The sequence below is a fragment of the Phascolarctos cinereus genome, unplaced genomic scaffold, assembly GCF_003287225.1.
Source record: "Phascolarctos cinereus isolate Bilbo 61053 unplaced genomic scaffold, phaCin_HiC Scaffold_4;HRSCAF=312, whole genome shotgun sequence".
In the NCBI taxonomy this organism is placed as follows: domain Eukaryota; kingdom Metazoa; phylum Chordata; class Mammalia; order Diprotodontia; family Phascolarctidae; genus Phascolarctos; species Phascolarctos cinereus.
The window spans coordinates 465,754,344-465,780,752 of NW_027555847.1; the positions used below are offsets into that span (position 1 = coordinate 465,754,344).

Here is a 26,409-nt window from a genome sequence, read left to right on the forward strand (position 1 = left end):
AAAGCCTTATCAGACTATAAGTTTAAAAAATTCACATTTATTTAGTAGTTCATACATAGGAGAATTACAGCCATGCTCCAAAGAATTCATTTATGGTGTGTCAAACAAAATGTGACTTGAAAAATATGTTTAAATCCATGCAGCATTTATGCAATATACTACCTTGACTCCTAAGTAGTTATGTAAGAAAGTAGACAGTTTCTTCTGAAAGGTCTCCCTTACCTAAGGAACAGATTTTCTAAATACCTAAACCTGAGACTGGAATAATACTGAAAGAGGTATACTAGCCCCTGATATGTATCTCAACCCTATAGTCTTTTGGGTTATAAAAAAAATGTCCCTAATTCAATGGACATTTTGCAAGTGTAAGGAAGTAGAAGTATCTAGCACTACAAAAAAAAGGTTGTTTTTTTTTTCAGTCATTTCATGGCTTTGGTCAATGATGTTTGCCTCTTGGAAATAAATTGCTAAATTAACCACTTGTAAATTAAAACACAAAATACATGTTCATTGACCAATGACATCAAAAAGAAAAAGGAGTATAAAACCTATTATAATCATAACAAAACAACAGGTTTTGCTTGTTTTTCTTAGCATTTTCCCACTAAGGGTTTTGTTACACACACACACACACACACACACACACACACACACACACACACTAACAAACACATACATGCACACCTTTATAAAATGTCCTTATACAGCATTTTAACAAGATCATCTCATTTTTCTCCTTGTTGTGGCAGCGAGTTCCACAAAGTACTCTCCCCACCCCCTCTAAGTGTTAGGTAACTAACATGGAATCAAAGCTTTTTGCAGAAAACTCATTCAGAGGTCCCATTCATTCACTATTTCATATTCATTCCATCTAGGTCACCTGCTGCCTCTGTCCCTTAGCCAAGCAGACAGAGAGGTAGCAGCTGGAATGAACATCATTCACTCAAAGAGTTTAACCAGGAAAAAGAGAAGATATGGCGGGCTGGTTCATTTTCAGTTCCATCACTGCTCCTTGAAGCACCTTCCACTTGGCCCTGGGGAGCAGAGCAGTCAGTCCTGATCTGTAAAAGAAGAAAATCTGTATCAAAGGAAGAGGGAAACACAGGGTGTATTTGAGTTGGTCTAGTTTTTTTTTTTTTTTTAAACAAAGAAGGTAATTTAGAGCAAGGGAAAAGGGTGGTATCAGTAATTATATAGAATGCGATAACAATGATGATGACAATAATTATTATTATTGAAAGGACAAAAAGCTATGAGAAACTCAGAAAACAGGCCCAACTGATAATGGACTGTGAAAGAAAAGGTGTTTATAAGCCAAAGAAGGGCCAGCAGTAACATAGCACTTCACTGAAAGCAGTGAAGGGAATGTCTTGAGCCTTATGAAAGGAGCCCAGGGTGCTTTGTTCTGTTTGTTTGTTTGTTTGTTTTAGAGAAGAGTCAGTTTTACAAGTCTTACTGATCACATTGGGTTCTTACAGATCACACTGAAATCAGTAGAAGTTTAAACTGAGAAAAGATAACAGAATTAAGCAGCCTTAGCAAAGATGAACACTCCAAAGTTTCAGTATCTCCCAGTAGGTGAGTACATACTTCTGTCCATGATACTAAAAGCAAAAAGTTTCTACCAGGGACTACAATGTCCTTGGTATTGGTTCTTCCAAAACTTCAGGGTTTGCTTTTAACAAGTCATGGAAGGCATGAATTGTCCTTCCCTTCTGCCCCCAAACAATAAAACCCAATGCAATGAGGATCAGAAAAGTACAACATAATTTAAAGATAACGGCATTCACAGGGTTTTATTTTCAAGTTCATGATCAATAAAAGCTCACTTGTAGTAATCAAGTATATTCAAACTTGATGTTGTTTTCTAGAGAACTAGGGTTTTTTTACTTTTTTTGGGGGGGGCCCTAGGCAATGGGGTTAAGTGACTTGCCCAGAGTCACACAGCTAGTTAAGTATCAAGTGTCTGAGGCCGAATTTGAACTCAGATACTCCTGACTCCAGGTCCTGGGCTCCATCCACTGCACCACCTAGCTGCCCTTTATTGAAAATTTTTAAAAGGAGTTTTGCTATTTTTTATAAGATATTTTTAAAATATCATTGAATATTATGGGAAACTTTTATAAGAAACTTTCATTATATTACAAATGGTGATCTCCCTAAATTTGAAGGCCTATTAATGAGCCCAATTCTTCCTATGAAAACCAGGGGAAAAAAGAAAGTGAGGGAAAACAGCATTTTAAAATATTATACTCGGGGCAGCTAGGTGGTGCAGTGGAGAGAGCATCGGCCCTGAAGTCAGGAGGACCGGAGTTCAAATCCGCCCTCAGACACCTGAAACTTACTAGCTGTGTGACCCTGGGCAAGTCACTTAACCCCAATTGCCAAAAAAAAAAATATTATACTCTAGATTGCTTAAAGCTGCCCTACTAGTTCAGAATGATATTGTAACCGATGAGGGAAATAAATGCTTGCATTCGACAACTGCAAAGCCCCAGGCATGAAGTTGCAACACTCATACATGCAAAATCCCTTTTTGTTGAAGATAGCTCATTACCTTCTCTTAAAATAGGCTGGAATGACACAGAAGAGTCTGGAATGCTCTTCACTACATGCTCTAACCTAAATGAGTACTTTTGGATGGTGCCCAGAGAAAGTTCCACATGTTCAAGAATTTAATAAGTAAGAGTCTTCCCAACAATACAGCTGTTCCTTGATCCTAAGTGAGGAAGGCCCCAGTCATCTTTCAGGCCCCGCTAGTCAGCACAGCACTGGATGGCATCAGGCTTAAAAAGTAGGTTACCAAGTTATTGTGGATTTTCTTTATACATTTGTATGCCTGGATCTACTTCTTAGAACTCACCGTTCAATTAATCGTCTGTTTCTGACAGGCCCATGAACTCAGTGCCTGGTTGTAAAGTACAAACCATGTCTTTCCACTCAACCTTTCTAGGATATAAGATCATATGCAAGACTTCAATTTGTAAGGGACCATAAAGTCCACCTGGCCCAAACTCCCTCTTCTGACAAATGAAGAAATGGAAGACCAGGAAAGTTAAGCAATTTGTCCAAAGTCACATAGTTAGTAAATGGCAGGACCAAAATTCAATCCCAGATCCTCACACTGAATCCAATGCTCTTTCTAAACAATTTGTGGCTTTAAATCAATATATCTATATGTGTGTGTATACATATGCGTATATACACATGTACATGTAAATATGTATGTATATACATATGTTTTAAGACAGCCAGGTTGTGCAGTGGTTAGAGTACTAGGCCTGGAGTCAAGAAGACTCATCTTTCTGAGTTCAAATCTGGCCCCAGACATTTACTAGCTATGTGACCCTGAACAAGTCACTTAGCTTTGACTTGCCCCAATTTCCTCACCTATAAAATAAGCTGGAGAAGGAAATGGCAAACCACTCATGTATCTTTACCAAGAAAACTTCAGATGGGGTCACAGAGAGCTGTTGACTCTCTGTAAAATGACTAAACAAAAACAAAATACATGCACATATGCACATGTTTTTATATTTAAGATTGTTCAGCAGAACACCTTAAGTGTGCTCAATAGCTTATATGTGTGTATGTATAAAAACATATGGCATACATACATAGGTGTATATAATTATGTATATATATATACGTGTGCAATGTATGCAATATATATACATACATATATGTATATATATGTATATATGTATATATGTGTAGGTGTGTGTGTATGTATATATATTTGAAAGGCAACATGGTACAGTGGAAAGATAATTCATCTCCAAGTCAGTAAGACCTAAACTGAAGTCCCACCTGTGACCCAAATTGGCTGAGTGACCCTCCGTAATTTACTTAACCTCTCGGTGCTCTAGGCCAGTGGTGTCAAACTCATATAGAAACAGGGCCACTAATCTGTGCAGAAGGGTCCTTGAAAGCCACATATTAACTTAGTTTCAAAATGTAATGTTATCTATGTTTGTTTATTGTATTTTTATTTATTTTGTTAAATATTTCCCAAATACATTTTAATGTGTCAGGAGTGTTATAGGGGAAGGGGATGTGGATGTTTGACACCTCTTCTCTGGGCAACTTTCTAAGACTATAAATTGCAGAAAAGGTGCCAACCTACATCAAGATGAGGGAATTTCATCACCCGATATCAATGAAATCACAGAACCAGTCCCTATTCCTAAAGTACTAAGAATAAGCTAGGTGGTGCAGTGGACAGCATGCTGGACTTGGACTACACAAGTCTTGAGTTCAAATTCTGTCTCAGATTGCTAATTGGGTGGTCCTAGGCAAGTTACTAACCTCTCTCTCAACTTCGATTTCCTCATCTGTAAAATGGATTTAACAATAACATCTATCTCACTGGTTTGTTGTGAGGATCAAATGATATAATATATGTAAAGCACTTTGTCAGTTTTAAAGTACTATATAAACGCTAGCTATTACAACATGTGTTTATTACTGTTACCTCACATAATTTCTCCACTCTACTCTAACATCTTTACCAAAATCACTGGGCTGTCAATCACTTTATTTGTTATTGTTGTTCAGTCATATTTGACTCTTCATGACCCCATTTGGGGTTTTCTTGGCAAAGATACTGGAGTGTTTTTCCATTTCCTTCTCCAGCTCATTTTACAGATCGAGGAAACTGAGGCAATCAGGGTTCAATCATTTGCCCAGGATCACACACCTAGTAAGTGTCTGAGGCCAGATTTGAACTCAGAAAGATGAATCTTCCTGACTCCAGACCTGGTGCTCTATTCACTGTGCTACCTAGCTGCTCCATTAAGCTTATAGGCAAGACCAAATGAACTAAGTAGATGATTGGTGTGAAATAGTAATTAGACTAGTCTTTTCCGAATGTATACTGAATTCTGTCTACCACTGTGACAAGGTCAAATTTTCCTTACAGGAAGCTCCTGACTAGAAAGAATTTCTATGGAAGTTGTTCTAGAAAAACCTATGTGAGACTATTGAAGGAAAGAACCTCTTGGAAAACCCAAGATGGAAGAGTCTTGGGGGTGGGAGGAGAGGAAGCTACTGCTCTCCAGCCACTGTGATATCTCTCTATACCAGGACACATCTGAGGTGGGAAGAACACCAGACAGATAGTCAGGAGACCTGGCTTCTAGTCTTTGCTCTGACCCTAACTGTGTGACCCTGGCTCTGTTACTTTCCTTCTCTGAGGCTCAGTTTCCCCATTTGCTGCAAAATAAGAATATGATACTTGATCACCTTTCACAGAGTTTTTGTGAAGAAAGCACTGTTAAAAAAATTATCTCTATACTAGATGCCAAAACCCTACTTAAATTTTAACATTTTGATGTCCTTAGCCCTTAATAGTTGGCTCTAAAATGTTCATATTTATCATTTCACACATCTAAATTTCTTGATATTTATTTTTATTTAGTTTTTTTCAGTAACCTGGGAAGAGAGAAATCTCATGAATCTATCCCATGGAGAAGCAAGCTGAAGTAAGTGACAGAGAGGCCATACTGGGGCCTACAGTGAAAGGGCTGGAAATGTGCCCTGAGTCCACAAGGCTAGCTCAGAGCCTCCTTGACCCTACTCAGGAACAAAAGTATAAATACTGGCTCCACTAAAATGTGTGTGAAACCTTCCTCTGCCTTAATACTTTTAAGTTGCAAAATAAACAGATCCCCATAACTCCCTTTTCACCATTCAGGGCTCAGCTGGGGTGTTATTTCTGCTTAGGCACACTTCATTGCAAGAAAGACAACTTGACAAAATAGTATTTGTTTTGCTTATCTTTTATAGAAAGGACTCTATAGCTCAGGGATTCAATCCCCTCAGCCTATTCCCATTATAGTTTGCCCAGTCATACTGTTTCTCAGTAGAATCCAGGTTTTCTCCAAGATGCAGTGGCATATTGATTTATGGAGGATCATAAAATATTATTTCTTTTTTCCTTTTTACACTGCAAATCAAGTCAGACCCAAGAGTTTTTCCTGAAACATCACCAAAATTTTACTCTGCCTTTGTTTTATTTTTTTAAATTAAAATCAGCGTTTATGGTGCATCTCTCACATACCAAGAAATGCCCTTTTTTCCTTCCTTTTTCCCTTGTTGGCTATTTGTAAAATGCTTTTGGATTTTCCTAATCCTGCCAAGTTGAAGAGCTGAGCTTATTGCAAACCTCAGGAAGATGAATGTGGAGCACTGATTGTTTATTATTTCTGCTACTGAAAGTGCATACTGTTGTAGAGTTTAGTCTGGGAACCAAGGGAAAAAGGAACAGTGGGTATCAGTCATTGGTTATTTCTGAATTTTATACTTTGGTCTAAGTTTGAGTCAGGGAGGAGTAGAAGGGAAGGGGGAGAGTGAAAGAAAGGGAGAAAGGATGGAAGAAAGGGATGACAGGGAAGGAAAGGAAGAAGAGGTAAAAGGCAAGAGGAAAGTAGTGCAAAGAAAGGGGCAGGGAAGGTGTAAGGAAAAGAGGAGGGAGGATGGAAGGAAATGGGAAGAGAGGTGTAAAGCCTTCATTCTCAGTGAAGATTGTATATAACAGGTAACAACAATAACCACATAATTCTGTGATGTGTCACCATTAAGCCTTAAGTGAATTGATAAATGTGATGTATTTTAATACAGTACAAGACAGTGAAAAGGGAGCGTATTCCCTTTGTCCATGTGATTTTCTCAAGGTCCAAAGCGTAACAGAGAGATGGGTAACTTATCTTCTCTTATAGATAACCACCTGTCATATAAGGTTTAGACACCGAGGTTGCTTCCCACCAAGCATGCTAGGACACACAGGTGCATCACAAAGCTCTCTTGTCTATCTTGTGATGATGTGAGTTTGAACTTAGCATTTAGTCACTACAATGCCGTGCCATTCCCAAGTGTTTCCATCAATCAACAAACATTTGGTAAGTACCTACTAGGTGCCAGGTACTATGCTAAGTGTCATGGATGCAAATGCAAAAATGAGACAGTCTCTGCCCTCAAGGAGCTTATACTCAACTCCTACTCTGTAACCCAAAACCCAAAGCTAAAACAACTGAAGTCCCTTTGAAAGACTAAACAGAAAGGGGCAGCTAGGTGGCACAGAGGATAGAGCTCTGGTCCTGGAGTCAGGAGGACCTGAGTTCAAATCCAGCCTCAGACACTTGACACTTAACTAGCTGTGTGACCCCAGGCAAGTCACTTAACCCCCAGCTGCCTCACCAAAAAGTAAAAACAAACAAACAATAAGTATTAGAAGCTAATGACCATTTTAGGGCCACAGTATAAAGTTTCGGCTTGTAGAATTTAATTTACTCAGGAAAAAAAATGTGGAAATAAATGCAGTTCAATCAAAAGTAAGAGACATGAACACACATATTCTGACATGAATTTCCTAATCTAAAAACATTTTCAAATGGACTCCAGGCAACATGCAAAATGAAACTTTGAGTTTCAAAGATAAATCATTTGTTATTTTTAGAAACAGAAGTGAAGTTTTGTTGATAACAAGTATTTGTTAAGTAGTTACTGTGTGCTGGAAATTGTACTAGGCACAAGGGATCCCAAAATCTAAAAATGAGATAATACAGTTCAAGTCATTTGAAAAAAGGCTCCTTTCAAGCAACTCTTTCTCCTTTTCAGGTATCAATTACCTGTCCCCCTTTTCAACCAAGTTTCACTCCTCTTTTCCCTACTACCTCCTGTCTCTGCTGCTCTCTGAAGTCTCCTGGTTCAGAGAGGTAATTTTTACATTGCAAATGGGCCTTGCTATTTCAGTAAAACACATATAACATTATATGGACTTAATTGAGATTGGGTATAAGGAGTAAGATAATGGGAAAAGTGATGAATAAAACAGCTTTTTATCCACTGAAAGCTAGAGCAGCAAGTCTGGTACAGTTATCACCCTGTACTGGGTTCTTGGGCAGCCTCCATACTTTCCACGTTACTGGACACAAATATCGCAAAACTTTCTTTAGACTGTTGCCTGTGACTTGAGAAGAACTTATTCACTTTTACTCTCCTTTGCAGCTGCAATCTCTACAGATTCATTGGCTCTTTTGAAATTAAACAGAAAACAAAAACTTGACCTAAGGATCAGATACTCACTTTCAAGCTCAGAACTTAAATCCAAAGGTTTCTTCTGGGAGTATATTAAATCCCATTTCCCAATTGGAATAAAGTACAAGCTTTGGGAAGGAGGCAAAACCCAAATGTCGCAAATAAGTGTGGTAGTAGTGGGCCCAATGCGTGTAGGAGGCCCACATATTGCAAGGACTGTTCTTGTGTGTGGCTGGAAGGGAAGCAGAATAGACAACTCTAGTCTCCTCTCCCCATACCCTTCTCTAAGGGAGATTTTCATTCCTGCTAGGAGGGGAAGCAGGAGGTTGAGGCCATAGTCCACTCTCTGCTCTCCTCAGCCTCAGGTTAACTGGGCTAGAAGTATATCTACACGTTCTCTTAAATTTTATTCATCTAGGGGATATGACTGAGTTCCATCTAACTTTTGATCTACTTGCCATTTCTGGAGGGAAGGGGCACTCCAAACTTGACTCCTTTCCCACCTTACACCAGTTCCACAAATGAACACACATAGCAAATAGCAAAGAGAGCCATTTATCCAGATCATAGCAAAACATAACACAGAAGGTATACACAGGAGAATACATAGAGTGAAGGAGCTCTTTCATTGGAAGCAAATCAACTCAATCAAGAAAGTGTCCTAGATGTCACCCAAGGGAAAACTCCCCAGAGTCTCTAGTTACAAACTGGATATAGGGACATGATGGAGACTGCCTTCTCCTCTCATGTCTTCCCAGAGTCGTTTCCTTCAGCATCCTGAAGTGGAGTTGGCCTCTTCCATCTTCTCTCTTGAAGTCAGAAGCCAGGAGCACCCAAAGCAACTCCACACTTTAACAAGACTCCAAACTTGATGAGTCCCCAAAAACGTACTGTCTCTGAAGAGTCCTGAGTGGGGAGACACTGGGGAGGGAGTCAAAGGGAACTCTCACTTGGAGAGCCCCAAAAGGGAACAGGCTGAGAAGTGGAACGCTAACCTTTTGTCAACTCTGCCCCATCCTCCCGTAGGGCAGGACCTTCACTTTCACCAACAAAGAGAGTCTCATACCAATAGGCTTTGGGACAAGGTTATACACATGTGGATCAAAAAATGATCTAGGAAATCAGCAGTGGTTTAAAAAAAAAAAAGGAGCTCCTGGTAGACCCCTACTGAATAATTGTAAGTTATCAGCAATAAATCCTACTCAGCTTTTAGGACCTAGCTCCTATACTATCCTTTCCATGAAGCCTTTCCTAATTCTTCAGTCAGAAAGGATCTTTCCTTCCTAGGAATTCTCCAAGTACTTTGTTCTTTCCTCAGCCCTTACCTTGCTTTAGCTTATGTTATTGTGATTTGTGTTCTCTTTTTACCTCCTTTGGGCTGTTAGGTGGCTCCATAGTGCACAAAGTGCTGGGCCTGGAGTCAGGAAGACTCATTTCTTCCTGAGTCCAAATGCTGCCCCAGATGAGTGTTGTGACTCTGGGCAAGTCACTTAACTCTGGTAGCCTCAGTTTCCTCATCTGTAAAATGAGCTGGAAAAGGAAATGGCAAACCCTTCTAGTATCTTTGCCAAGAAAACCCCAAATGCGGTCACGAAGAGTCAGACATGACTGAAAACAACTGAACAACAACTTGCATCCTTTACTAAATTATAACTGTAGTCTCCTTGATGGCAGGTACCATGCTTTATTTTTCTGTGCATCTCCTCCAGGGCCTAGCTTGATCCAGGGTAGAGGATTGGGCCTTGCCTAGACCTTTGTAACAATCTCCTTAATGGTCTTCCAGTATACAGACTGTGTCCTCCTTAATCCATCCTTTACACTGCTGTCCTCATGATTTTCGATGCACGGTTTTCTTTTTCTGTTGCTCTATTTAAAAATCTGCAGTGGCTCCCCTAATACTTCCCAAATAATGGATAAAACCCCTCTACAGCCTGTTTCCGACTTGCCTTTCTAGCCTTCTCTCACTACCCCCCTTTCATAAACTCTACATTCTGGTTAAGCTAGGCTATTCACCTGCCTCCATGTTCATCTTAAACTCTCTAATCTTCCTGTTTGTGTTTATGTCACATCCACAGTGACATAAACATTTTCAGTGAAATCCTTTCCTCCCAGGAATCGGGAGGCACAGTGGGTAGATTGCTGTGGCTACAGTCAGGAAGCCCTGAATTCAAATCAGGCCTCAAATACTTATCAGCTGTGTGATCCCTGGCAAATCGCCTCAGTTTCCTCAGCTGTAAAATTGGGATAATAACAATACCCACCCTCACAAGGCTGTGAGATCAAAATGAGTAAATTTTTGTAAGGAAAAAAGCACATAGTTGATGCTATGGAAACACTTATTCCCTTCCTTGAAGACCCACCTTATTTCCTACCCCTTAACACCAACTAACAGTGTTTTCTTCCTCTTCAGATTTCCCATGGAATTTTATTTAAACCTTTCATTTTTTATTCTTACTATCTGACACATATTATAAATTTCTAGAGGTGCCTAATGCCCTTAATTGGATTGTAAACTCCTTGAGGGTAGCTACTGTGCCTTGTCCCATCTCTGTTACCTATACTCTTGCCTGTACTAGGTTCTTGATATATGACTTCATTATGGAGTACAGGAAAATGGCATAGCAATGATGGAATCCTAATTAAGCTGCCCCCAGCCTCAATATTCTAACTTCTTTATGGGCCCCACTGAACAGCAGGCATGTCCTGACTTAACCACACAAATCTAGCTTTAACCATACCACAGGCCCCCAGACTCAATATAGCCACTGCCCCAGTGAGCCTCTGCCCTCAGATTCAATTCTCATGTTTGAACAGGTGTGTTCTTGTACTCAACCACAATCACACCACCCATTTAGCCCAAGACAGCACCACAATACTTAACTATTCATCTTGACCAGACAGGACCACAACAGCTAGCCAATCAGAAAGCAGCATGACCACAGAACCATAGAAGGGCCTCATCCTCATTACCTAATCCCTTAATAATCCCCTCTTGCCTTTTTAATATTCATAATTTCGGTTGTGTAATCAGCATCATTACACTATAAAATTGCCTGTCTTGTCTTACTAAGTTGCTGGTTCCTCTAAGAACCTAGCTTGCTTCTGAAGGGTGTCAATCCTCAATAAATGCTTGTACTTGGATTAGAGGTGGTCTGACTCTGAATTCTTTGAGACGGTGCTGCCACAACAAGAAACCACAACAGCAGGTTGCCTTCAACTGTTTAGAAGCTTTCAAGGAAAAGTTTCTCAGTTTAGCCCACATTGAGAGGATATTGTCCCCTTTTGATAGAGAGAATCCTAGAAAAGGATTTTCACTCCAAACACATCCTCTTTTCAAAAATGCAAACTAGGAAGGAAATTATGCTCAAGGAGATAACATAACAATGTTTTAGATTTGGTGATATAGTTGACATTTCCAGTATCTTTTTTTGGGGGGGAGGGTTGGAGAATGAAGGTTCCCTTAATCCTTCATCCTAGCACAAGCGCTGGCTATTTTCCCTACAAGGCAGTCAGCCCTAAATGATCCACTAAACACACAGGACTGAATGTGTTAGTCAGTCCACTTTCTTGAAGGCAGAGGCATCTAGGGAAGGCTACGTCCTCAATTTCCAGGGCTGCCAGTCTGGGCCATTTTTCACGCATATTCATTGTTGTTGTTCAGTCATTTGTTTGTCTGTTGTGTCCAACTCTTTGTGACCCCATTTGGGATTTTCCTGGCAAAGATACTGGGGTGGTTTGTCATTTCCTTCTCGAGTTCATTTTATTGACAAGGAAACTGAGGCAAACAGGGTTAAATAACTTGCCCAGGGTCACATAGCTGGTAAGTGTCTGTGGCCAGAACTGAAATCAGACTTCCTGACCAGGCCTGACACTCTATCCATTGTACCACCTCGCTGTCCTTATTTCACACGATGGTCCATTAAATACTTGACATCCACAGTACCTTGTCCTTCCTGAATCATCTGTCCTCCAGAATAAGCATCCCAGGGTCCTTCAACTGACTCTCATTTGAAATTGACTCACAGTCCTTTATCATCCTGGTTACCCTCCTCTGGACACTATCCAGCTAATCAATGTTCTTCCTAAAACTGTGTTTTCTGACACTAAACACAACACTCTAGATGCAGGCTGATTAGAACAAGGATAATTTACATAAAGTGCTTCCCAAACCTTAAGGCACAATCAATCAATTAAATAACAATAAGTATTAGTTGTTAGCTCTTACTACTGTCATTTAGCCAGACCAAAAAGACCAACCCTCCACTGACTTCCTTCAGTGACTCTTCATCATGGGGGACTCCAGGCTGTCAAAGGCTAGGCCAGCAGAAGAAAGACATGCTGAAAGAGACTATTAACTAGAAAGCTTTCATGTCCAGGCCCAGTGTCACTTGAGGACCTGATGTGTTAAGGCTAGAGGTTCATCATCCCATGATTGGCCATCCCAGGTTGAACTTTTTTTAGCTACAGTCATTCAAGAAGCATCCTGCTAAGCTTGTGGTAGAATGTACACATACTGTGGAAATCATGAATCCTTGAAGTAAGAAAGACTGGTATTCAATAAGAAGGCATCATATTAAATGGACATCAACATGTAGTGGGGTGCACTAGAAATAATGGTGAATGTGAAGTCAGAGGTCCTGTGTTCAAAACCTTAGGCAAGTCAATTAGCCTCTTTCGTTTTCAGTTTCTCATCTACACAGTGAAGGGGCTAGACTAGATGATGTCCAAAGCCCCTCCCAAATCTAAATCTATGATCCTATGAACTAGTGGTGGTTTATTAAAAAAAAAAAGGGGGGAAGCCAATCCAAGAGGAAGTGACATACTGAAGCTTTAGCCCCTTGGAATGACAACAGCCTGACCCACTTGTGATTATGAAATTGTGGTATGCAGTGATCAAATCACACTTGAGATTCCATTTCCAGTATCTAACTTAAGTATCTTGTATCAGTTAAAATATTCCTAATATTTTCCTAAAATATTCTTGTGTCACTTAAAATATTCCTATCGCAGAAGATTGTGCTAGAACACGTTGATTCACATCCCAGTGAAATACCTGGTTAGTTGTTTGGTGGTCCCATGGAGGACTTCAGTGCATTCTCTTTATCTTACCTATCATTTGCTCAGGGCGGAACTAGGAAGGAGCTTAACTGACCCAAAGGCTCCACTGGCATCAACGCTGACATTCTGTCTCCGAGATGAGCCTGGAGATGAGCCGTGCTATCCTCATACAAGTAAATCACAGACTGCAAGGACTCAGCTTAGATTTGCACTGACATTGTAGCTGAAATTCTGCCATTAGTCACTTCTTTAGATTACGAAAACTGACGTTGAAGCCAGAAAGACCTAGGTTGCAATTCCTCCTCTGACACATAATAGCTATGTAGTCCTGGGTCACACCTCCCTGATACCATGGTCCTCAAGAATGAAGGACAAACAATAACAACAACAAGAGAAAATCTCCTCACCCAGGAATTCCCTTTACCAGTGAAATCCCAGCTCCAGCTTTACCCCTTAGAGAAAGGCACTGAAGGCCTCTAATAAAACACAACTGTGTCGTCTAGGAGGATTAGTGTAGTAATCTATTATTTAATTTTCAAAAATATTCCATCAGTATGGATCACCCACAAATGTGGATCCCAAACCCTACATGCTTGAATAGTTGGTCTTCCTGGAGTGCCTTGGCCAAGAAACGCTCTTCACATAGTGGCCTCGTTAGCTCAGCGAACTCCACTTGCTCCCTATTACCTCCAGGATCAAATACAAACTCCTCTGCTTGACATTCAAGGCCCTTCACAACTTAGCTTCAACCTTTGCTGTCTTGTTATATTGTAATCGCAGTTCATATACTTTTCAGTCCTACCAGACTGGCTTTGCGGCTGCCACACAGACATGACAATCCATCTCCCCGCTTTGGTGCCATTGAACAGGCTGTCCCCCATGTCTAGAATGTGCTCCTCCATCTCCTCCAACTCTTGGAATCCCTCATTCCCCTCAAATCCCCTTCTACATGAGGCCTTTCCTGATTCCTCCCTTTTGCTAATGCCGCCAGTTCAAAATTACCATTTATTTTATTATTGTTGTTAGTAATAATAATAATAATAGCTAGCAACTATATATCATTTTGTTGTTGTCGTTCAGTAATTCTTCAGTTATGTCTGACTCTTCATGTCCCATTTGGGGTTTTCTTGGCAAAGATACTGAAGTGGTTTGCCATTTCCTTCTCCAGCTCATTTTACACATGAGGAAACTCGTGCAAACAGAGGTTAAGTGACTTGCCCAGGGTCACACAGCTAGTGAGTATCTCAGGCTGCATTTGAACTCAGATTTTCCTGATGGCAGGTTTCCATTATTCTGTAAATATTTTAAATTATTTTGCATACCCTGATGTATGTGCATGTTGTCTCCACTTACAGAATGCGAGCACCTTGAGAACATGGCATTTTTCATTTCTGCTTTTGTATCCCAGATACCTGATATGCAGTAGGTACTAACTGGTTGACCAACAATTTGATAATGAGAGTCTCCAATTTTAGCTAGATAGGTCCTCAGATAGTAGATGCCCCTTATCCCTGGCTCAAAGCCTCATCTACAGCTACCAAAATTGAACTCATTATCTCAATTCCCTCCCGCCCCCAAATTCTCTTCATTTCCTAATTGTCTTTATTTCTTTGGAGGTAGCTAACCATCCTGTCACTCATCTAGGTTTTCAACCTAAATGTTATCCTCCCAAACTTGACTCTCCCTCACCCCCTGAATCCAGATGGTTGACAATTATTATCAACTCTACTTCCATGGCACTTGTCACATCCATTTCTTTCTCTACAGTCAAGCTAGGTGGTGTAGGTAGAATTGATGGACCTGGAGTCAGGAAGACCTAAGTTCAAAGCCTGCTTTAGACACCAATTATCTGAATGATTATGGGTAACCCTCTTAACTTCTACTTTCCCATCTGTAAAATAGGGATAATAATAGCACCTACCTCACCCATTTGGTGTAAGGATCAAATGAGACAACACATAAAGCACTTGGCAAACATCAAGTCTTGTATAAACATTAGCTGTGAGTGGAAGCCCTCATCACCTCTGCTTAGATTATTGCAGTAGCCTCCTACTTTGTCTACCTGCTTCACATTTCTCCCTTCTCCAGACCTCCACTCACCTGCCAAAGTGATAATCTAAATAAAAATTCTCATCATGTCACACCTCTGCTCAATAAGCTTCTGTGGCTCCCAGTTTTCTCTGGGATCCAATACAGATTACTTGGTTTGGACCCTCCAACACCTGGCACCAGACCATACTTATTACATGTTACTCCCCTTCAAGTATTGTATGGTCCAGCCGAACTGGCCTACTAGCTGTCCCTCCACATGACAGTCCATCTCCTGTCCCAAAGCCTTTGCACAGGTCCACTTCCCCCACCCCATGCCTGTCTCTACAGAGACTCCCAGTGCCCTCTGCTTCTTAGAATCCCTAACCTTCTTCAAGTTCATTTCAAGTATCACCTCCTAAATGAAGCCTTTCCTGATTCTTCTAGCTATTGGTACCAACCGACTGCCGAATGGCCTTCAATCAACCAATCAACAATTACTAAGTGCATTGCAGCAGGTACTATGCTAGGTATTAGAGATACAAAGACAAAAGCAAAAACAGTTCCCGCTTCTAAAGAGATTAGAATCTTTCCAGGGGAGATAACACACACATATCGAGGTGTATATGAGATACATGTTAAGTAGATACAAGGAGATTTTAAGGAGAAGGCGCCGGCAACTGGGGGCATTAGGAAAATCCTCAGGTAGCAGAAGGTGCTTAAACTGAACCTCAAAGGAAACCAGGGATCCTGAGAGAAGGAGGCAACAAAGAATTGCCTTCCATGCTGGAAGGGCTGCCTGTGCAAAGACACGTGGAATGCCATCAGGTAAGGCTGGAAAACTAGGAGTTATAATGGCAGCAATAAGGATGAAAAATGGGATGCAGCCAGGGTCAAAGGGCTTTAAATGACAGCATAGAGATGGTATCATTTGACCAATCTTACAGGCACTAGGTCACCCACCACTGGCAGAAGAGTGACATGGTCAGATCTGCACTTGAGGGGAGCCAGTCTGTCATCTTTCAAAGGATGGATTATAGAGAAAAGAGACTTAAGGCATGGGCACCGACTAGGAGACTTGCAATAACGTAGGCTACGGGTGATGAGGACCTGAATTATGTACAGTAGCAGATGTGGAAGTGGAGGGAAAAGGACTGAGATATCATAGGGGCAGAAACAATAAGATTTGCCTTGGGCTTACTCTCTATTTTTTATCTATTTATACTATAGTAATGATAATAATAAGTAACATATATAGTGTGCTTACCATATGCCAGGCACTATGCTAAGCACTTTACAATTATTATCTCATTTAATCCCCACAACAACTCTAGGAGGTAGGTGCTATTATTATCCCCACTTTATACTTGAGAAAACTGAGGCAAACAGAGGTGGAGTGACTTGTCCAAGGTCACACAGGTGGTAAGAGTCTGAAGCCAAATTTGCACTCAGGTCTTCCTGACTCTAGGCCCAACACTGTATCCACTGTACCACCTAGCTGCCATATGTGTGTATAAGTATACGTGTCATTTCCTTGGCTAAAAGGTGAGTCGACTGTTCAGTTTTGTCTCTGTGCCCAGCACCTAATCCCAGTGACTGGCAATCTATCAATCAATCAACCAACCAACAAATATTCATTAAGTAACTTCTATGTGCCAATCACTTCCATAGGTACTAGATTGCAAAAGCAAAAAATGAAGCAATCTCTACTTGCAATGACCATACAATCTAAAAGAGGAGACAAATACACACAAGAATAAAATAGCAGTTGGTAGCAGTAGTTGGGAGGGAGGGTACTAATATTTGGGGGGAATCAGAAAAGGCTCCATGCAAAAGATAGTACACGATGGGAGAAAGGCGGAATTGCACTCCAGGCATGGGGAGCGGCCAGCGCAAAGACGTGGAGATGGGGGATAGTCTCTCGGTGACAAAGAGAGACTTGAGGCAGACAGACCGATTAGGAGGCTGCTGCAGTAATCTATACAAAAGAGGATGAAGACTTGAACCAAGGTGGTATGGCGGGAATTTTTTTAAAACGTCCTTTATTCAGTTTTATCATGCCATTGCTTCATTTTGGCTAACTGAAGCCTGTTTCCTGTTAACATTTGGCCTCACCCGACCAAAACGGGACGCATGGAATGATAACATTGAGCGAAGGCCTTTTCACATTAATCAGATTGTTGTTGCTCCTGTCTGTCCTTTGCTCTGGAAGAGGACCCTGACATCAGGAGGTGATGCTGTGACATGCAAGTGAACTGGACTGAAGTGAGGGAGGGCTGTGCAAAGTGGCAGCCTCACCTTCTTCTCCTGAGCCATTTCTCAGATAAGTAGGCAAAGGAGAGCTTTGAGCTTCCCAAGGTGATTTAGCTCACTGTTTATGAAGAGATGCTCCTGGCTGCAAGACTTCTGTTTATCTTTGTAAATCTTCTCTTCTCAATCAGCCCACTGTGGACTTGTTAAGTGTGGTTTAACCTGTAACCTGATTTAATTTACCGATAGAGTTTGTTTAACTAGGTCTGTTTTCCTAGAGGATACATGTAGTCATCACTCTGTTTAACTTAGTTTGTTCAATTTTAGTTCAAGGAAGCATGAGATAATCAATCTGTTTGACTGAGCCTATGTCATCTTTATGGCCTATTTACTGTTATATATTAAAAAATATTTCACTGTTTCTCTGATATAATTTCTCCTATAAATGGCTTATCAGAAATTCCAATCTCTGTTGAGGGTTATCTTTTTACCTCCTGAACTTATGTTTGAGAAGAATACAACCTTAGTTTTTGTCTCTAGAATTTCTGTGTTGTGGTAGATTTATTCAGCAGAACTAACCTACCACATGAGCTCAAAGAGGAGATATTTCTCCCAAAACAGTGGTAACTGTGTGAGAACCATACAGGAGACACTTAAATATGCTTCTTTGATCAACTGATCAATTGCCATGACTTGTAGACCTGGCACTCTGTTCCAGATAGCATTTGGGAATCCGGGGTGGATGATGAGTCTATCTAACTCATCTAAATAAAACATTTTCCTCATGGATAATGAAAGCTGGAGGCAGCTAGGTGGCGCAGCGGATAGAGCACTGGGCTTGGAAACAGGAAGACTCATCTTCATGAGTTCAAATACATCTTTAGACACTCACCAGCTGGGTCACCCCGGGCAAGTCACTTAGCCCTATTTGTCTCAGTTCCTCACCTGTAAAATGAGCTGGAAAAGAAAATAGCAAGAAAACCCCAAATGGGGTTACAAAGAGTCAGACATGACCAAAATGAATGAACATGATTCCAACAATGGTTAGACTGAAATGGATAAATCCACTGTTAGTGAAAGTATTGCCCATGCTGGTTTGTTTGTTTTTTAAGCTGATTTTCAGAAATGGGAGTTTATATAGAGACAACACAGATCTTGGAGATAATCTAGTTTATCCTCCTCACTTTACAAATAAAGAAATTGAGGCCTACAGCAGTAAAATCACTCACAGAAAACTAAACAAAATTAGTGGCATGGAAGAGCCAAGACCAAGACCCAGATCTCCTTGGACTCCTTCTTTTGTATCACACTATCACTCATAAAAGCAAATGCTGAAAACGGGTGCAAATAGGAACGTTCTGGACATTTTTAGTCCTTGTAAGAAAGACAGAAAGCCTGTTCAGTGGCCTGGTCCCCCACTTAACATTCCTGAGCATTGGATCACGAATTCCAGACCGGAGAGAAAAATGCAACCTGAGAGCACGGTGGGAAACTCAGTAGATGAGAGGCAGCCTGTGACTCATCTCCAAGTGAAGGAGCTGGGCCCTGGCAATGGTACCAGAGAGTTCTGATGGCCATGTTTGTCATCCAGGAACAAGCTGCGGCATGACGGCTGAGTAAGTGAAGTATGTTAGGAATGGGACATCCAACTGTGAAAACGCTAGGCCCTATGAATGGAGAAAAACAAATCAACACAGCCATTTACCTAAGAAGCCCCAGAACGGAAACAGTTTACTGATAAGCCAATTATATCAAGAGGATACTATTTCTTGTGAGATCATTAAATGTCCAGGAAGGAAGTGACCTCGCATGTCATCAAGGCCTCTGTTGATTAATTTTCCTCAACCCCTGCCCTCACGTTCGTTGTTTCTTCTTTTTCTTTCTTTCTTTCTTTCTTTCTTTCTTTCTTTCTTTCTTTCTTTCTTTCTTTCTTTCTTTCTTTCTCTTTGCTACAAGGGATGGTTCTCTGCATAGGGGAAGAGGAAGGATGTACTTGGAAAAGGTGAAGAAAAACAAAGGAAATTTTTCTTTTTAATGTAAAGCAGTTAGCAAATCTAATCCTTTCATTTTTCAGATAAGGAATCTGAGGCCAGAAATGGAAAGCAACTTTCCCAAAGTTACACAGCTAATAAATAACAGCCTGCACTTTAAGTCAAGTTTTCTGATGCCAAATGCAGGGCTTGAGGTTGCAGGGAATAGTAGATAGAGCTCTGAATTGAAATAAAAAAAAACCTGGGGTTAAATCCCTCTTTCAACACTTACTAACTCTGTAACCCTGGCAATGCAGTTCTATGCCACATGTAGATGAGGAATGTAAAGCCCAGAGAGATGAACTGATTTCCTAAATGTCATTTGTGATTTATCACTGATAGGAGAATCTAGATTTCAGGCCAGGCTTGATAATCTCAAATTTAATACTCTTTTTTGCCAAATGTGTCAGGTTCACTGCCTAGTACCTCCCAAATCAAATTAAAATGTAATCAGGAAATATCTAACAAAAAATTTTAAATATAATACAACATAGATAATGTTAATTTATGGTTTTCTAAGTCAATGCATGGCCCTCCCTATCCCTTTCTATTTGAGTTTGACACTACTGCTCTCCCACCATTGCTCCCAATAGCCATGATGAGGCTTGAGCAGGTGATATCAGAAAAGCATTTTGCACTGGTCAGGATAAAAGTGCTCCAAAATGGTACATTAGTAAGTAAGGGGGCCAGTGGGAATCAGTGGATGGAGGAGTGGAAGCACTACCTTAATACATGTAGCTATTGCCATGAATTCAAAACTCTTTTGCCCAGGGGGATAAAATTTGGCCAATGGCCATGGCATGCCCCTTTATATGATCCCATAAAAGGCAGCTCTACTTTTGTTGTGGTTGTTCAGTCATGTCGGACTCTTTGTGACCCCATTTGGGATTTTCTTGACAAAGATACCAGAGTGGTTTGCCATTTCCTTCTCCAGCTCATTTTACAGATGAGGAAACTGAGGCAAATAGGGTTAAGTGACTTGGCCAGGATCACACAGTTAGTAAGTGTCTGGGGCCAGATTTGAACTCAGGAAGATGAGTCTTCCTGACTCCAGGTCCAGCACTCTATCTACTGCCCCACTAATGATTTTTCTACTGGAATGGTAACCATCCTATGGAACACGCATGAGTATGGGCAAACAGCCTAAACCCTAATGGTGGGCCTGGGCACAGGCTTATTCCCTGCCCAGATTTGTGACTGGCCCCACTATTCTAAAGAATAATATGTGTGGTCACTGTGAATTTGAAGAGAAAATAAAAACTATAACCCCGAGAAACCAAGGCAACCCTTTCCCTTTAAGAGGCAAACACCTCAAGCAAGGAATGATATTCCTCCTCCCCCCAAAGTAGACAGAGAACACAAAAGAAAGATGTCAAAAGGGAAGACAGGCAAACAGGACTAGGTCTCAGAAACAGAATCACATATAGACCAATCCATCATCACAGGCAGACAAATGCCTACAATCCCACAGTCTGCACAGTTGCGAGAGGCTCAGATATGATGTTTCAAGGCTTCTAAGGTTGGACCAGGTGTTTAGATCAACTGGATCCTTGGAGGCATCATGACTTTACTACAGTCCTATCAGGACAGGTGAATTCAGCACATTCAGCCCTTTTCTCAGACTCCATTTTAGTCATTTTTCAACTGTATGAACACAATGGATAATACAATGTGCTAGGTGCTTTACAAATATATCATCAGATCTTTGCAATAACCCTGGGAGGCAGGTGCTATTATTATCCCCATTTTACAGTTAAGTAAACTGAGGCAATCAGAGGTTCAGTGACTTGCCCAGAGCCACACAGCTAATAAGCACCTGAGGCAAGATTTGAACTCAGATCTTCCTGAATTCAGGCCCAGCCTGGACTATCTACTGAACCACCTGGCTGCCTCAGCTGAATTAACTCCTCCATTACTGAAATTCATGAGTTCCAGTAGTAATGTCTACAGCATACCCCTCTCTAATAAGTAGCACAGGTTAAAAGCAGACTAATAAAAAGTTGGAAACATGGGAAGCAAGAATAACGTTAGCTATCTAATTACAATACCACAAAATACCTGTTTTATGGTTCTGGTATGGAAAAGCTAAAGATATAATTTGTCAGGAGAAATTAATTCAGAACCTGTGTGACATTCCTGTGGAACTAAATTATTTCTTCCCTCTTTAAGCGGCTATCTATACTTTCGTTTCCTATTAGTAAGGTATTTATTTAGGCTCCTGGCTGACCTTGTGACCCACAGTCTCCTGTGACATTTATCATTGGTTTTTTGACTTCCTAGTAAAACTCAAGAATCAACAGCTATTAGAATATGAGTTCCCCAGAGGGAGAAAGCAGCAAAAAACATGTAGCCTCACATCAGCTACAGTGGCCTCATTATTATTTTCCTATTCAGACCTAACCTGGTCTTGCACATTGTTTGGGGAAACTATGAGCTAAAATACAAAGATCCTTGCCTTTTTGCAACCTTCCTATCCACTACTTCCTCTTCTGTTCAATATGAAACAGAAAACGTGCCAGGCCACTGGAGCACTGATCTGTTGTCCCTCTATTTGTGTCATAATAGAATTCCAGCACAGTCCCATGTCCCAGTGAAAAGGAGGCAATGATTTGTAAGCTTGGTAGACTTAATTTGTGAAACACGATGTGCTCTCTCTCTGTGGTCGAGATTTATGTTTGAAAATAATTTGACATCCTGAATCCCTCAATTAAATTGAGAGAACACAGTTTAATTCTCATTCATTTCTATTTGTTTTGGAAAATTAAATATAGCGTTTCAAAGAACATAGGAAGCATTCATACTCATGGGAAATCATGCACTGGAATAACACCATGCTCTTTGTTCCCTTTCTTATTTTTTTTTTAATGCTCCATAATAACTTCTGAAATTAAACTGGCTCAGGGAAAATGACTGGCCACATCTCCAGCCTTTGACATCTCTCACCTCTAGGTCTCTAGTGGCACCTGCAGTTTGCGTTTGATCATGAAACAGGGATGGATGTTTCAGTCCCAAAGGCCATTTGCATAAAAATGGTTTTAGACTCTATATGTAACAACTGGGGGAAAGATAATTTCACTGTCTTCTATGACTGGTTGAAGTTCTTTCGGATTCTCTGTTTATCAGCTCTACAAATGAAAAACAGTCTTTTGATGAAGATTACATAAGAAGGGGACTGAAGGAGAGTAGTAAGGGAGATTCCATAAGATCTTAAAATCAAAAACTTAAGTTTTAGGTATAAGGAAAGAGGCCTAGCAAGGAACTTTTGGTTCCTATTAGGGTTCTGATATCTTTTTATTTTTAGCCACTAAAGTCCTCCTTTTAAAGTCCATCTTATCTTTTACATATTTTAATTGATAGTTTTTGTTTTTATATCACTTTTATTTCTGAGTATGCCTTCCCTGTTCCCCTACTAAGTAAGCCAACTCTTAAAGGAAAAGATAAAAAAGGAAAAGGGAAGGAAACAATTCAGCAAAACTAATCAACACACAAACCAAGTCTGACAGCATGAGATGTTCCACACCCACAGTCCCCTACTTGGCAAGGAAGACAGGGCAGTGCAATTTTCATTTCTTCTCTATGACCAAGCTTCATCATTATAATTACATAGTATTCAAGGTTGGTTTTTTTTTGTTCTTTCCATTTCCATTGTTACAGTCACTAGTGTATATTGTTTTCCTGGTTCTGCTCACTTCACTCTGTATCAATTCACATGAGACTTCTGATGCTTTCCTGAAAGCACCCATGTTTTTAACACCAATATTCTCCCCAGTGATGCTCTCCAAGAATTTCTATTAGTTCTCAAAGGAATCCAAATGGCAAATGACCTAAAGAATAATGGAAAGACACATGGTAGATATAAGCATGCTACAGCATATTAACAAGGAGGACTTGAAAACAAAAAGTGGTGTAAAGACAGCATCAAGGACACATTCCACTAGGAAAAGAAGTGAAGTGGTCATACGGAGGAAGCGAGGGATAACAGAAGCACAATCAGCCAATGTTATATTGGTATTCATGAAATATCTAAAGCCCTAGAAACTTAAAGGGAGGGCTCTGGTATGTTGGATCAGTCCTCTTTAGAGATTTATGGGAAGATATGGACAAGAATGACAAAGGTTTGAGAGGGCACAGATATGTTGAGAGCTACATTGGTGGTAGTGGGTGGGATGGGAAATGCCCACATAGATAAAGTCATAGATACATTAAAATATCAATGTGCAAAGTTGTTAGTTTTCTTTTTCTAACAATACACAACTCCGTTAGTCCATTAAAAATTCATCAAGTAAAATTCGGCAGAACAGAGGTTGGCCCATTTAGGATATACATGTCAAAGATGACATATGAAATAATTTTCTTAGGCATTTAGACTGTTAATGCCTACCATACTTAGTTTTCCACCAGCTTTGAGTCAACAGTTAGCACATACTTCCTTCCCACTTGGAAGTAATGAACACAAATTGCAGACCTTGGGGTTCACACAGAAGTTCTATCTGTGGCAATTGTTCTGTACAGAATTGGTACCTAGTTGAACCTAGGATAGGAGAGTTGCTTGCTCTGCCTCACATCCTTGTCTGTGATATGAGGCCATGGAAGTTATTGGTCCCATCAGCAGACTGGGCTAATAGAAACTTGTTCAGATACCAGACTGGGCTGATAGAATCTTGTCCAAACAGGGGACAAGATCAGTTTAATAAAAATCAGGTACAAAATGGAGATGAATCGGGGTATAGAGATAATATGAAAAATCAAACCGACAGAATTCTTAGAGATATCTATTCATAAAACAATTGAACTACATCAAACCCCCAAACTGGGGATCCCCAATAGGTTTAGATTTGACAGGGAACTATAGGGGCAATCTCGTCCAATTCCATGATGAGACCCAGAGAAGTTAACCAAGTTGTCCGAGGCCATATCTCCAGTAAATAGCAAAGCTGGGATTTAAATCCAGATTCTCTTAACTCCAAATTCAGTGCTCTCTTATATCACGTGACCTCATGGAGTCAGTTGATGTGGAAGACCTATTCAGCCAATTTCAGGTTGTAGTCACTACCACAAGGGCTCCCTTTGACCTACAGGCATTTCTAGCTAAGGGGCACATGGGTGACATAGACAAAAGGTATAATCAGCATGTCCCTTAGGTTCCTCTCCATTAATGTTACAACTTCAGGGAGTCTTGAGTGCTAAGGGAAGAAGAAATGTGAAGGTTTCCTATGTGGTCTTCAGAACACTTCACATTAACTCAACATGTTCCTTCTTTCCTATGATCTAATATGGATATGAAGAGAAAAACAAAGTAAGTCTGTCCTCAAGATACTTACTCTTACAGAATATCAGTATATCTTCCCCTACACCCAGGAGTCAATCAATGGGGACCCCTACTTTATTGGAGTGACAGTGGCCTCCATGTTATTTCTGGCCCTTGATGCCATGCTATTCTCTTCACTCCATGCCATTTCACTGGTTATCTCCCATGCCTGGATAGCTCTCCATCCTTATCACTACCTCCTGGCTTCCTTCAAAACTCAACTCAACACCCACCTTCTGCAAGAAGCCTTTTCTGGCCTCTTTCAAGGTTCCCCTTTTCCTCTTGATATGACCTTCCATTTATACTGTCTATAACTTCTGTGTGCAATTTTTAAAACACTGCACCCTCTATTATAATGTGAGTTTCTTGAGTGTAGGAACTATATTTTTGCCTTTCTTTGGGTCCCTATCACTTAGCCCAGTGCCTGACATAATAGTAATATCATAATGCCCACTGACTGACTGAGATAGCCTCATGGGATTTTTCTTTCAACACTACAACCATACAAAGAATAGGTATAGAGAAAAAAAAAGATATGGGCACTAATCTTCCATTAAGATACTAATAAAAAATGAAAAGTCACTAATCTTCCATTCATCCATTAATTAAATAAATATTCAATAGATACTGATTGAATGCTTACTACAATACAGGTTTATTTTGTGGCTGGTGATGAGGAAGCTCTGATAATAAGTGTCTTTTAGAGAATTCAGATTAAGGCCATATATGGAAATCACAACTGAAGTAAGGTGGGAGGATTTTATTTTTTTCCAAATTGGCCTTGTATCAGCCTAAAAGATGGCCCTGTATAAATAACTATGTGCAGGAATACTATGATGTTAGATGCTTTGTAAATACCAAGACTAGACAGATGTCAATGAAGGAATTAGTGAATGTTTAGGAAACAGAAGTCTAGTTAAGAGACTTAAGATGAGAAACATACTTGAAGATGACAAAACGTATTCCTTGTTTCACAGGGGAAGTACCATTAGCATTGTTACTCTTAGTACTTTTTAACCAGGGTCTAATCCATAAATCTTCCAAAATAAAATATAACCAGACAAAAATCAGAGACATTATTTTGTTTTGTCTCTACAAACATTGACCATCTACTATTATAGGTATAATGTGGATACAATTCCATTTTTAACCACTTTCAGCCTAAATAAATATGATATATAATATGGACATTGAATTCCTAAAACTAAGAGTTCCTATAATATTGAGGGATTTTTGTTCTTGTTTCTGCAGAATCCAATTTCCAGTGAAATATGTTAACTTGGCCACCTGTTGCTGTCCACTGACAGAAACACTTGACTGCAGAGCTTTCGGTGGGTCCAGCTATCTTTCCAAAATTAATCTTTGAATGGCACATCTTCACTTCTTGGTGATAGCTGCACTGGGAGGAAACCATCTCCACCTCGCAGCCCTGGAGACTGGGCCAGAACAGCTGCTGGATTAACCCAGCAGCTGCCATGAATGGGAAAGAATCTCTACTGAAATATTGCTTCACTTCCTTAAGAGCTCAGCTGCCATTCCACTGTGTGACCTTTGCAAAGTCACCTTACTACTTAGGGCTGAAGTTCTCTTATCTGTAACATGAGGGGGCTGAATCCACCAAGTTCAAGCATTCAGCTCCAAAATTCTATGATCTAATACAACCCCTTCATTTTTCAGATGAGGAAAATGAAACCCAGA

At 40.3% G+C, this 26,409-nt stretch overlaps 1 protein-coding gene across 2 annotated transcripts in view; it reads right to left on the bottom strand.

Moving 5' to 3' along the window:
- Positions 1 to 17: 17 nt before the first annotated feature.
- TRIM55 (tripartite motif containing 55) overlaps positions 18 to 26,409 on the bottom strand; it is a 76,655-nt gene continuing 50,263 nt past the window's right edge. For both annotated transcript variants that reach the window (XM_021002122.2, XM_021002120.2), the window contains one exon: positions 18 to 1,061. In XM_021002122.2, the coding sequence (XP_020857781.1) occupies positions 936 to 1,061 (126 nt within the window). In that variant the 3' untranslated portion in view covers positions 18 to 935. The remainder of the gene's footprint in view (positions 1,062 to 26,409) is intronic.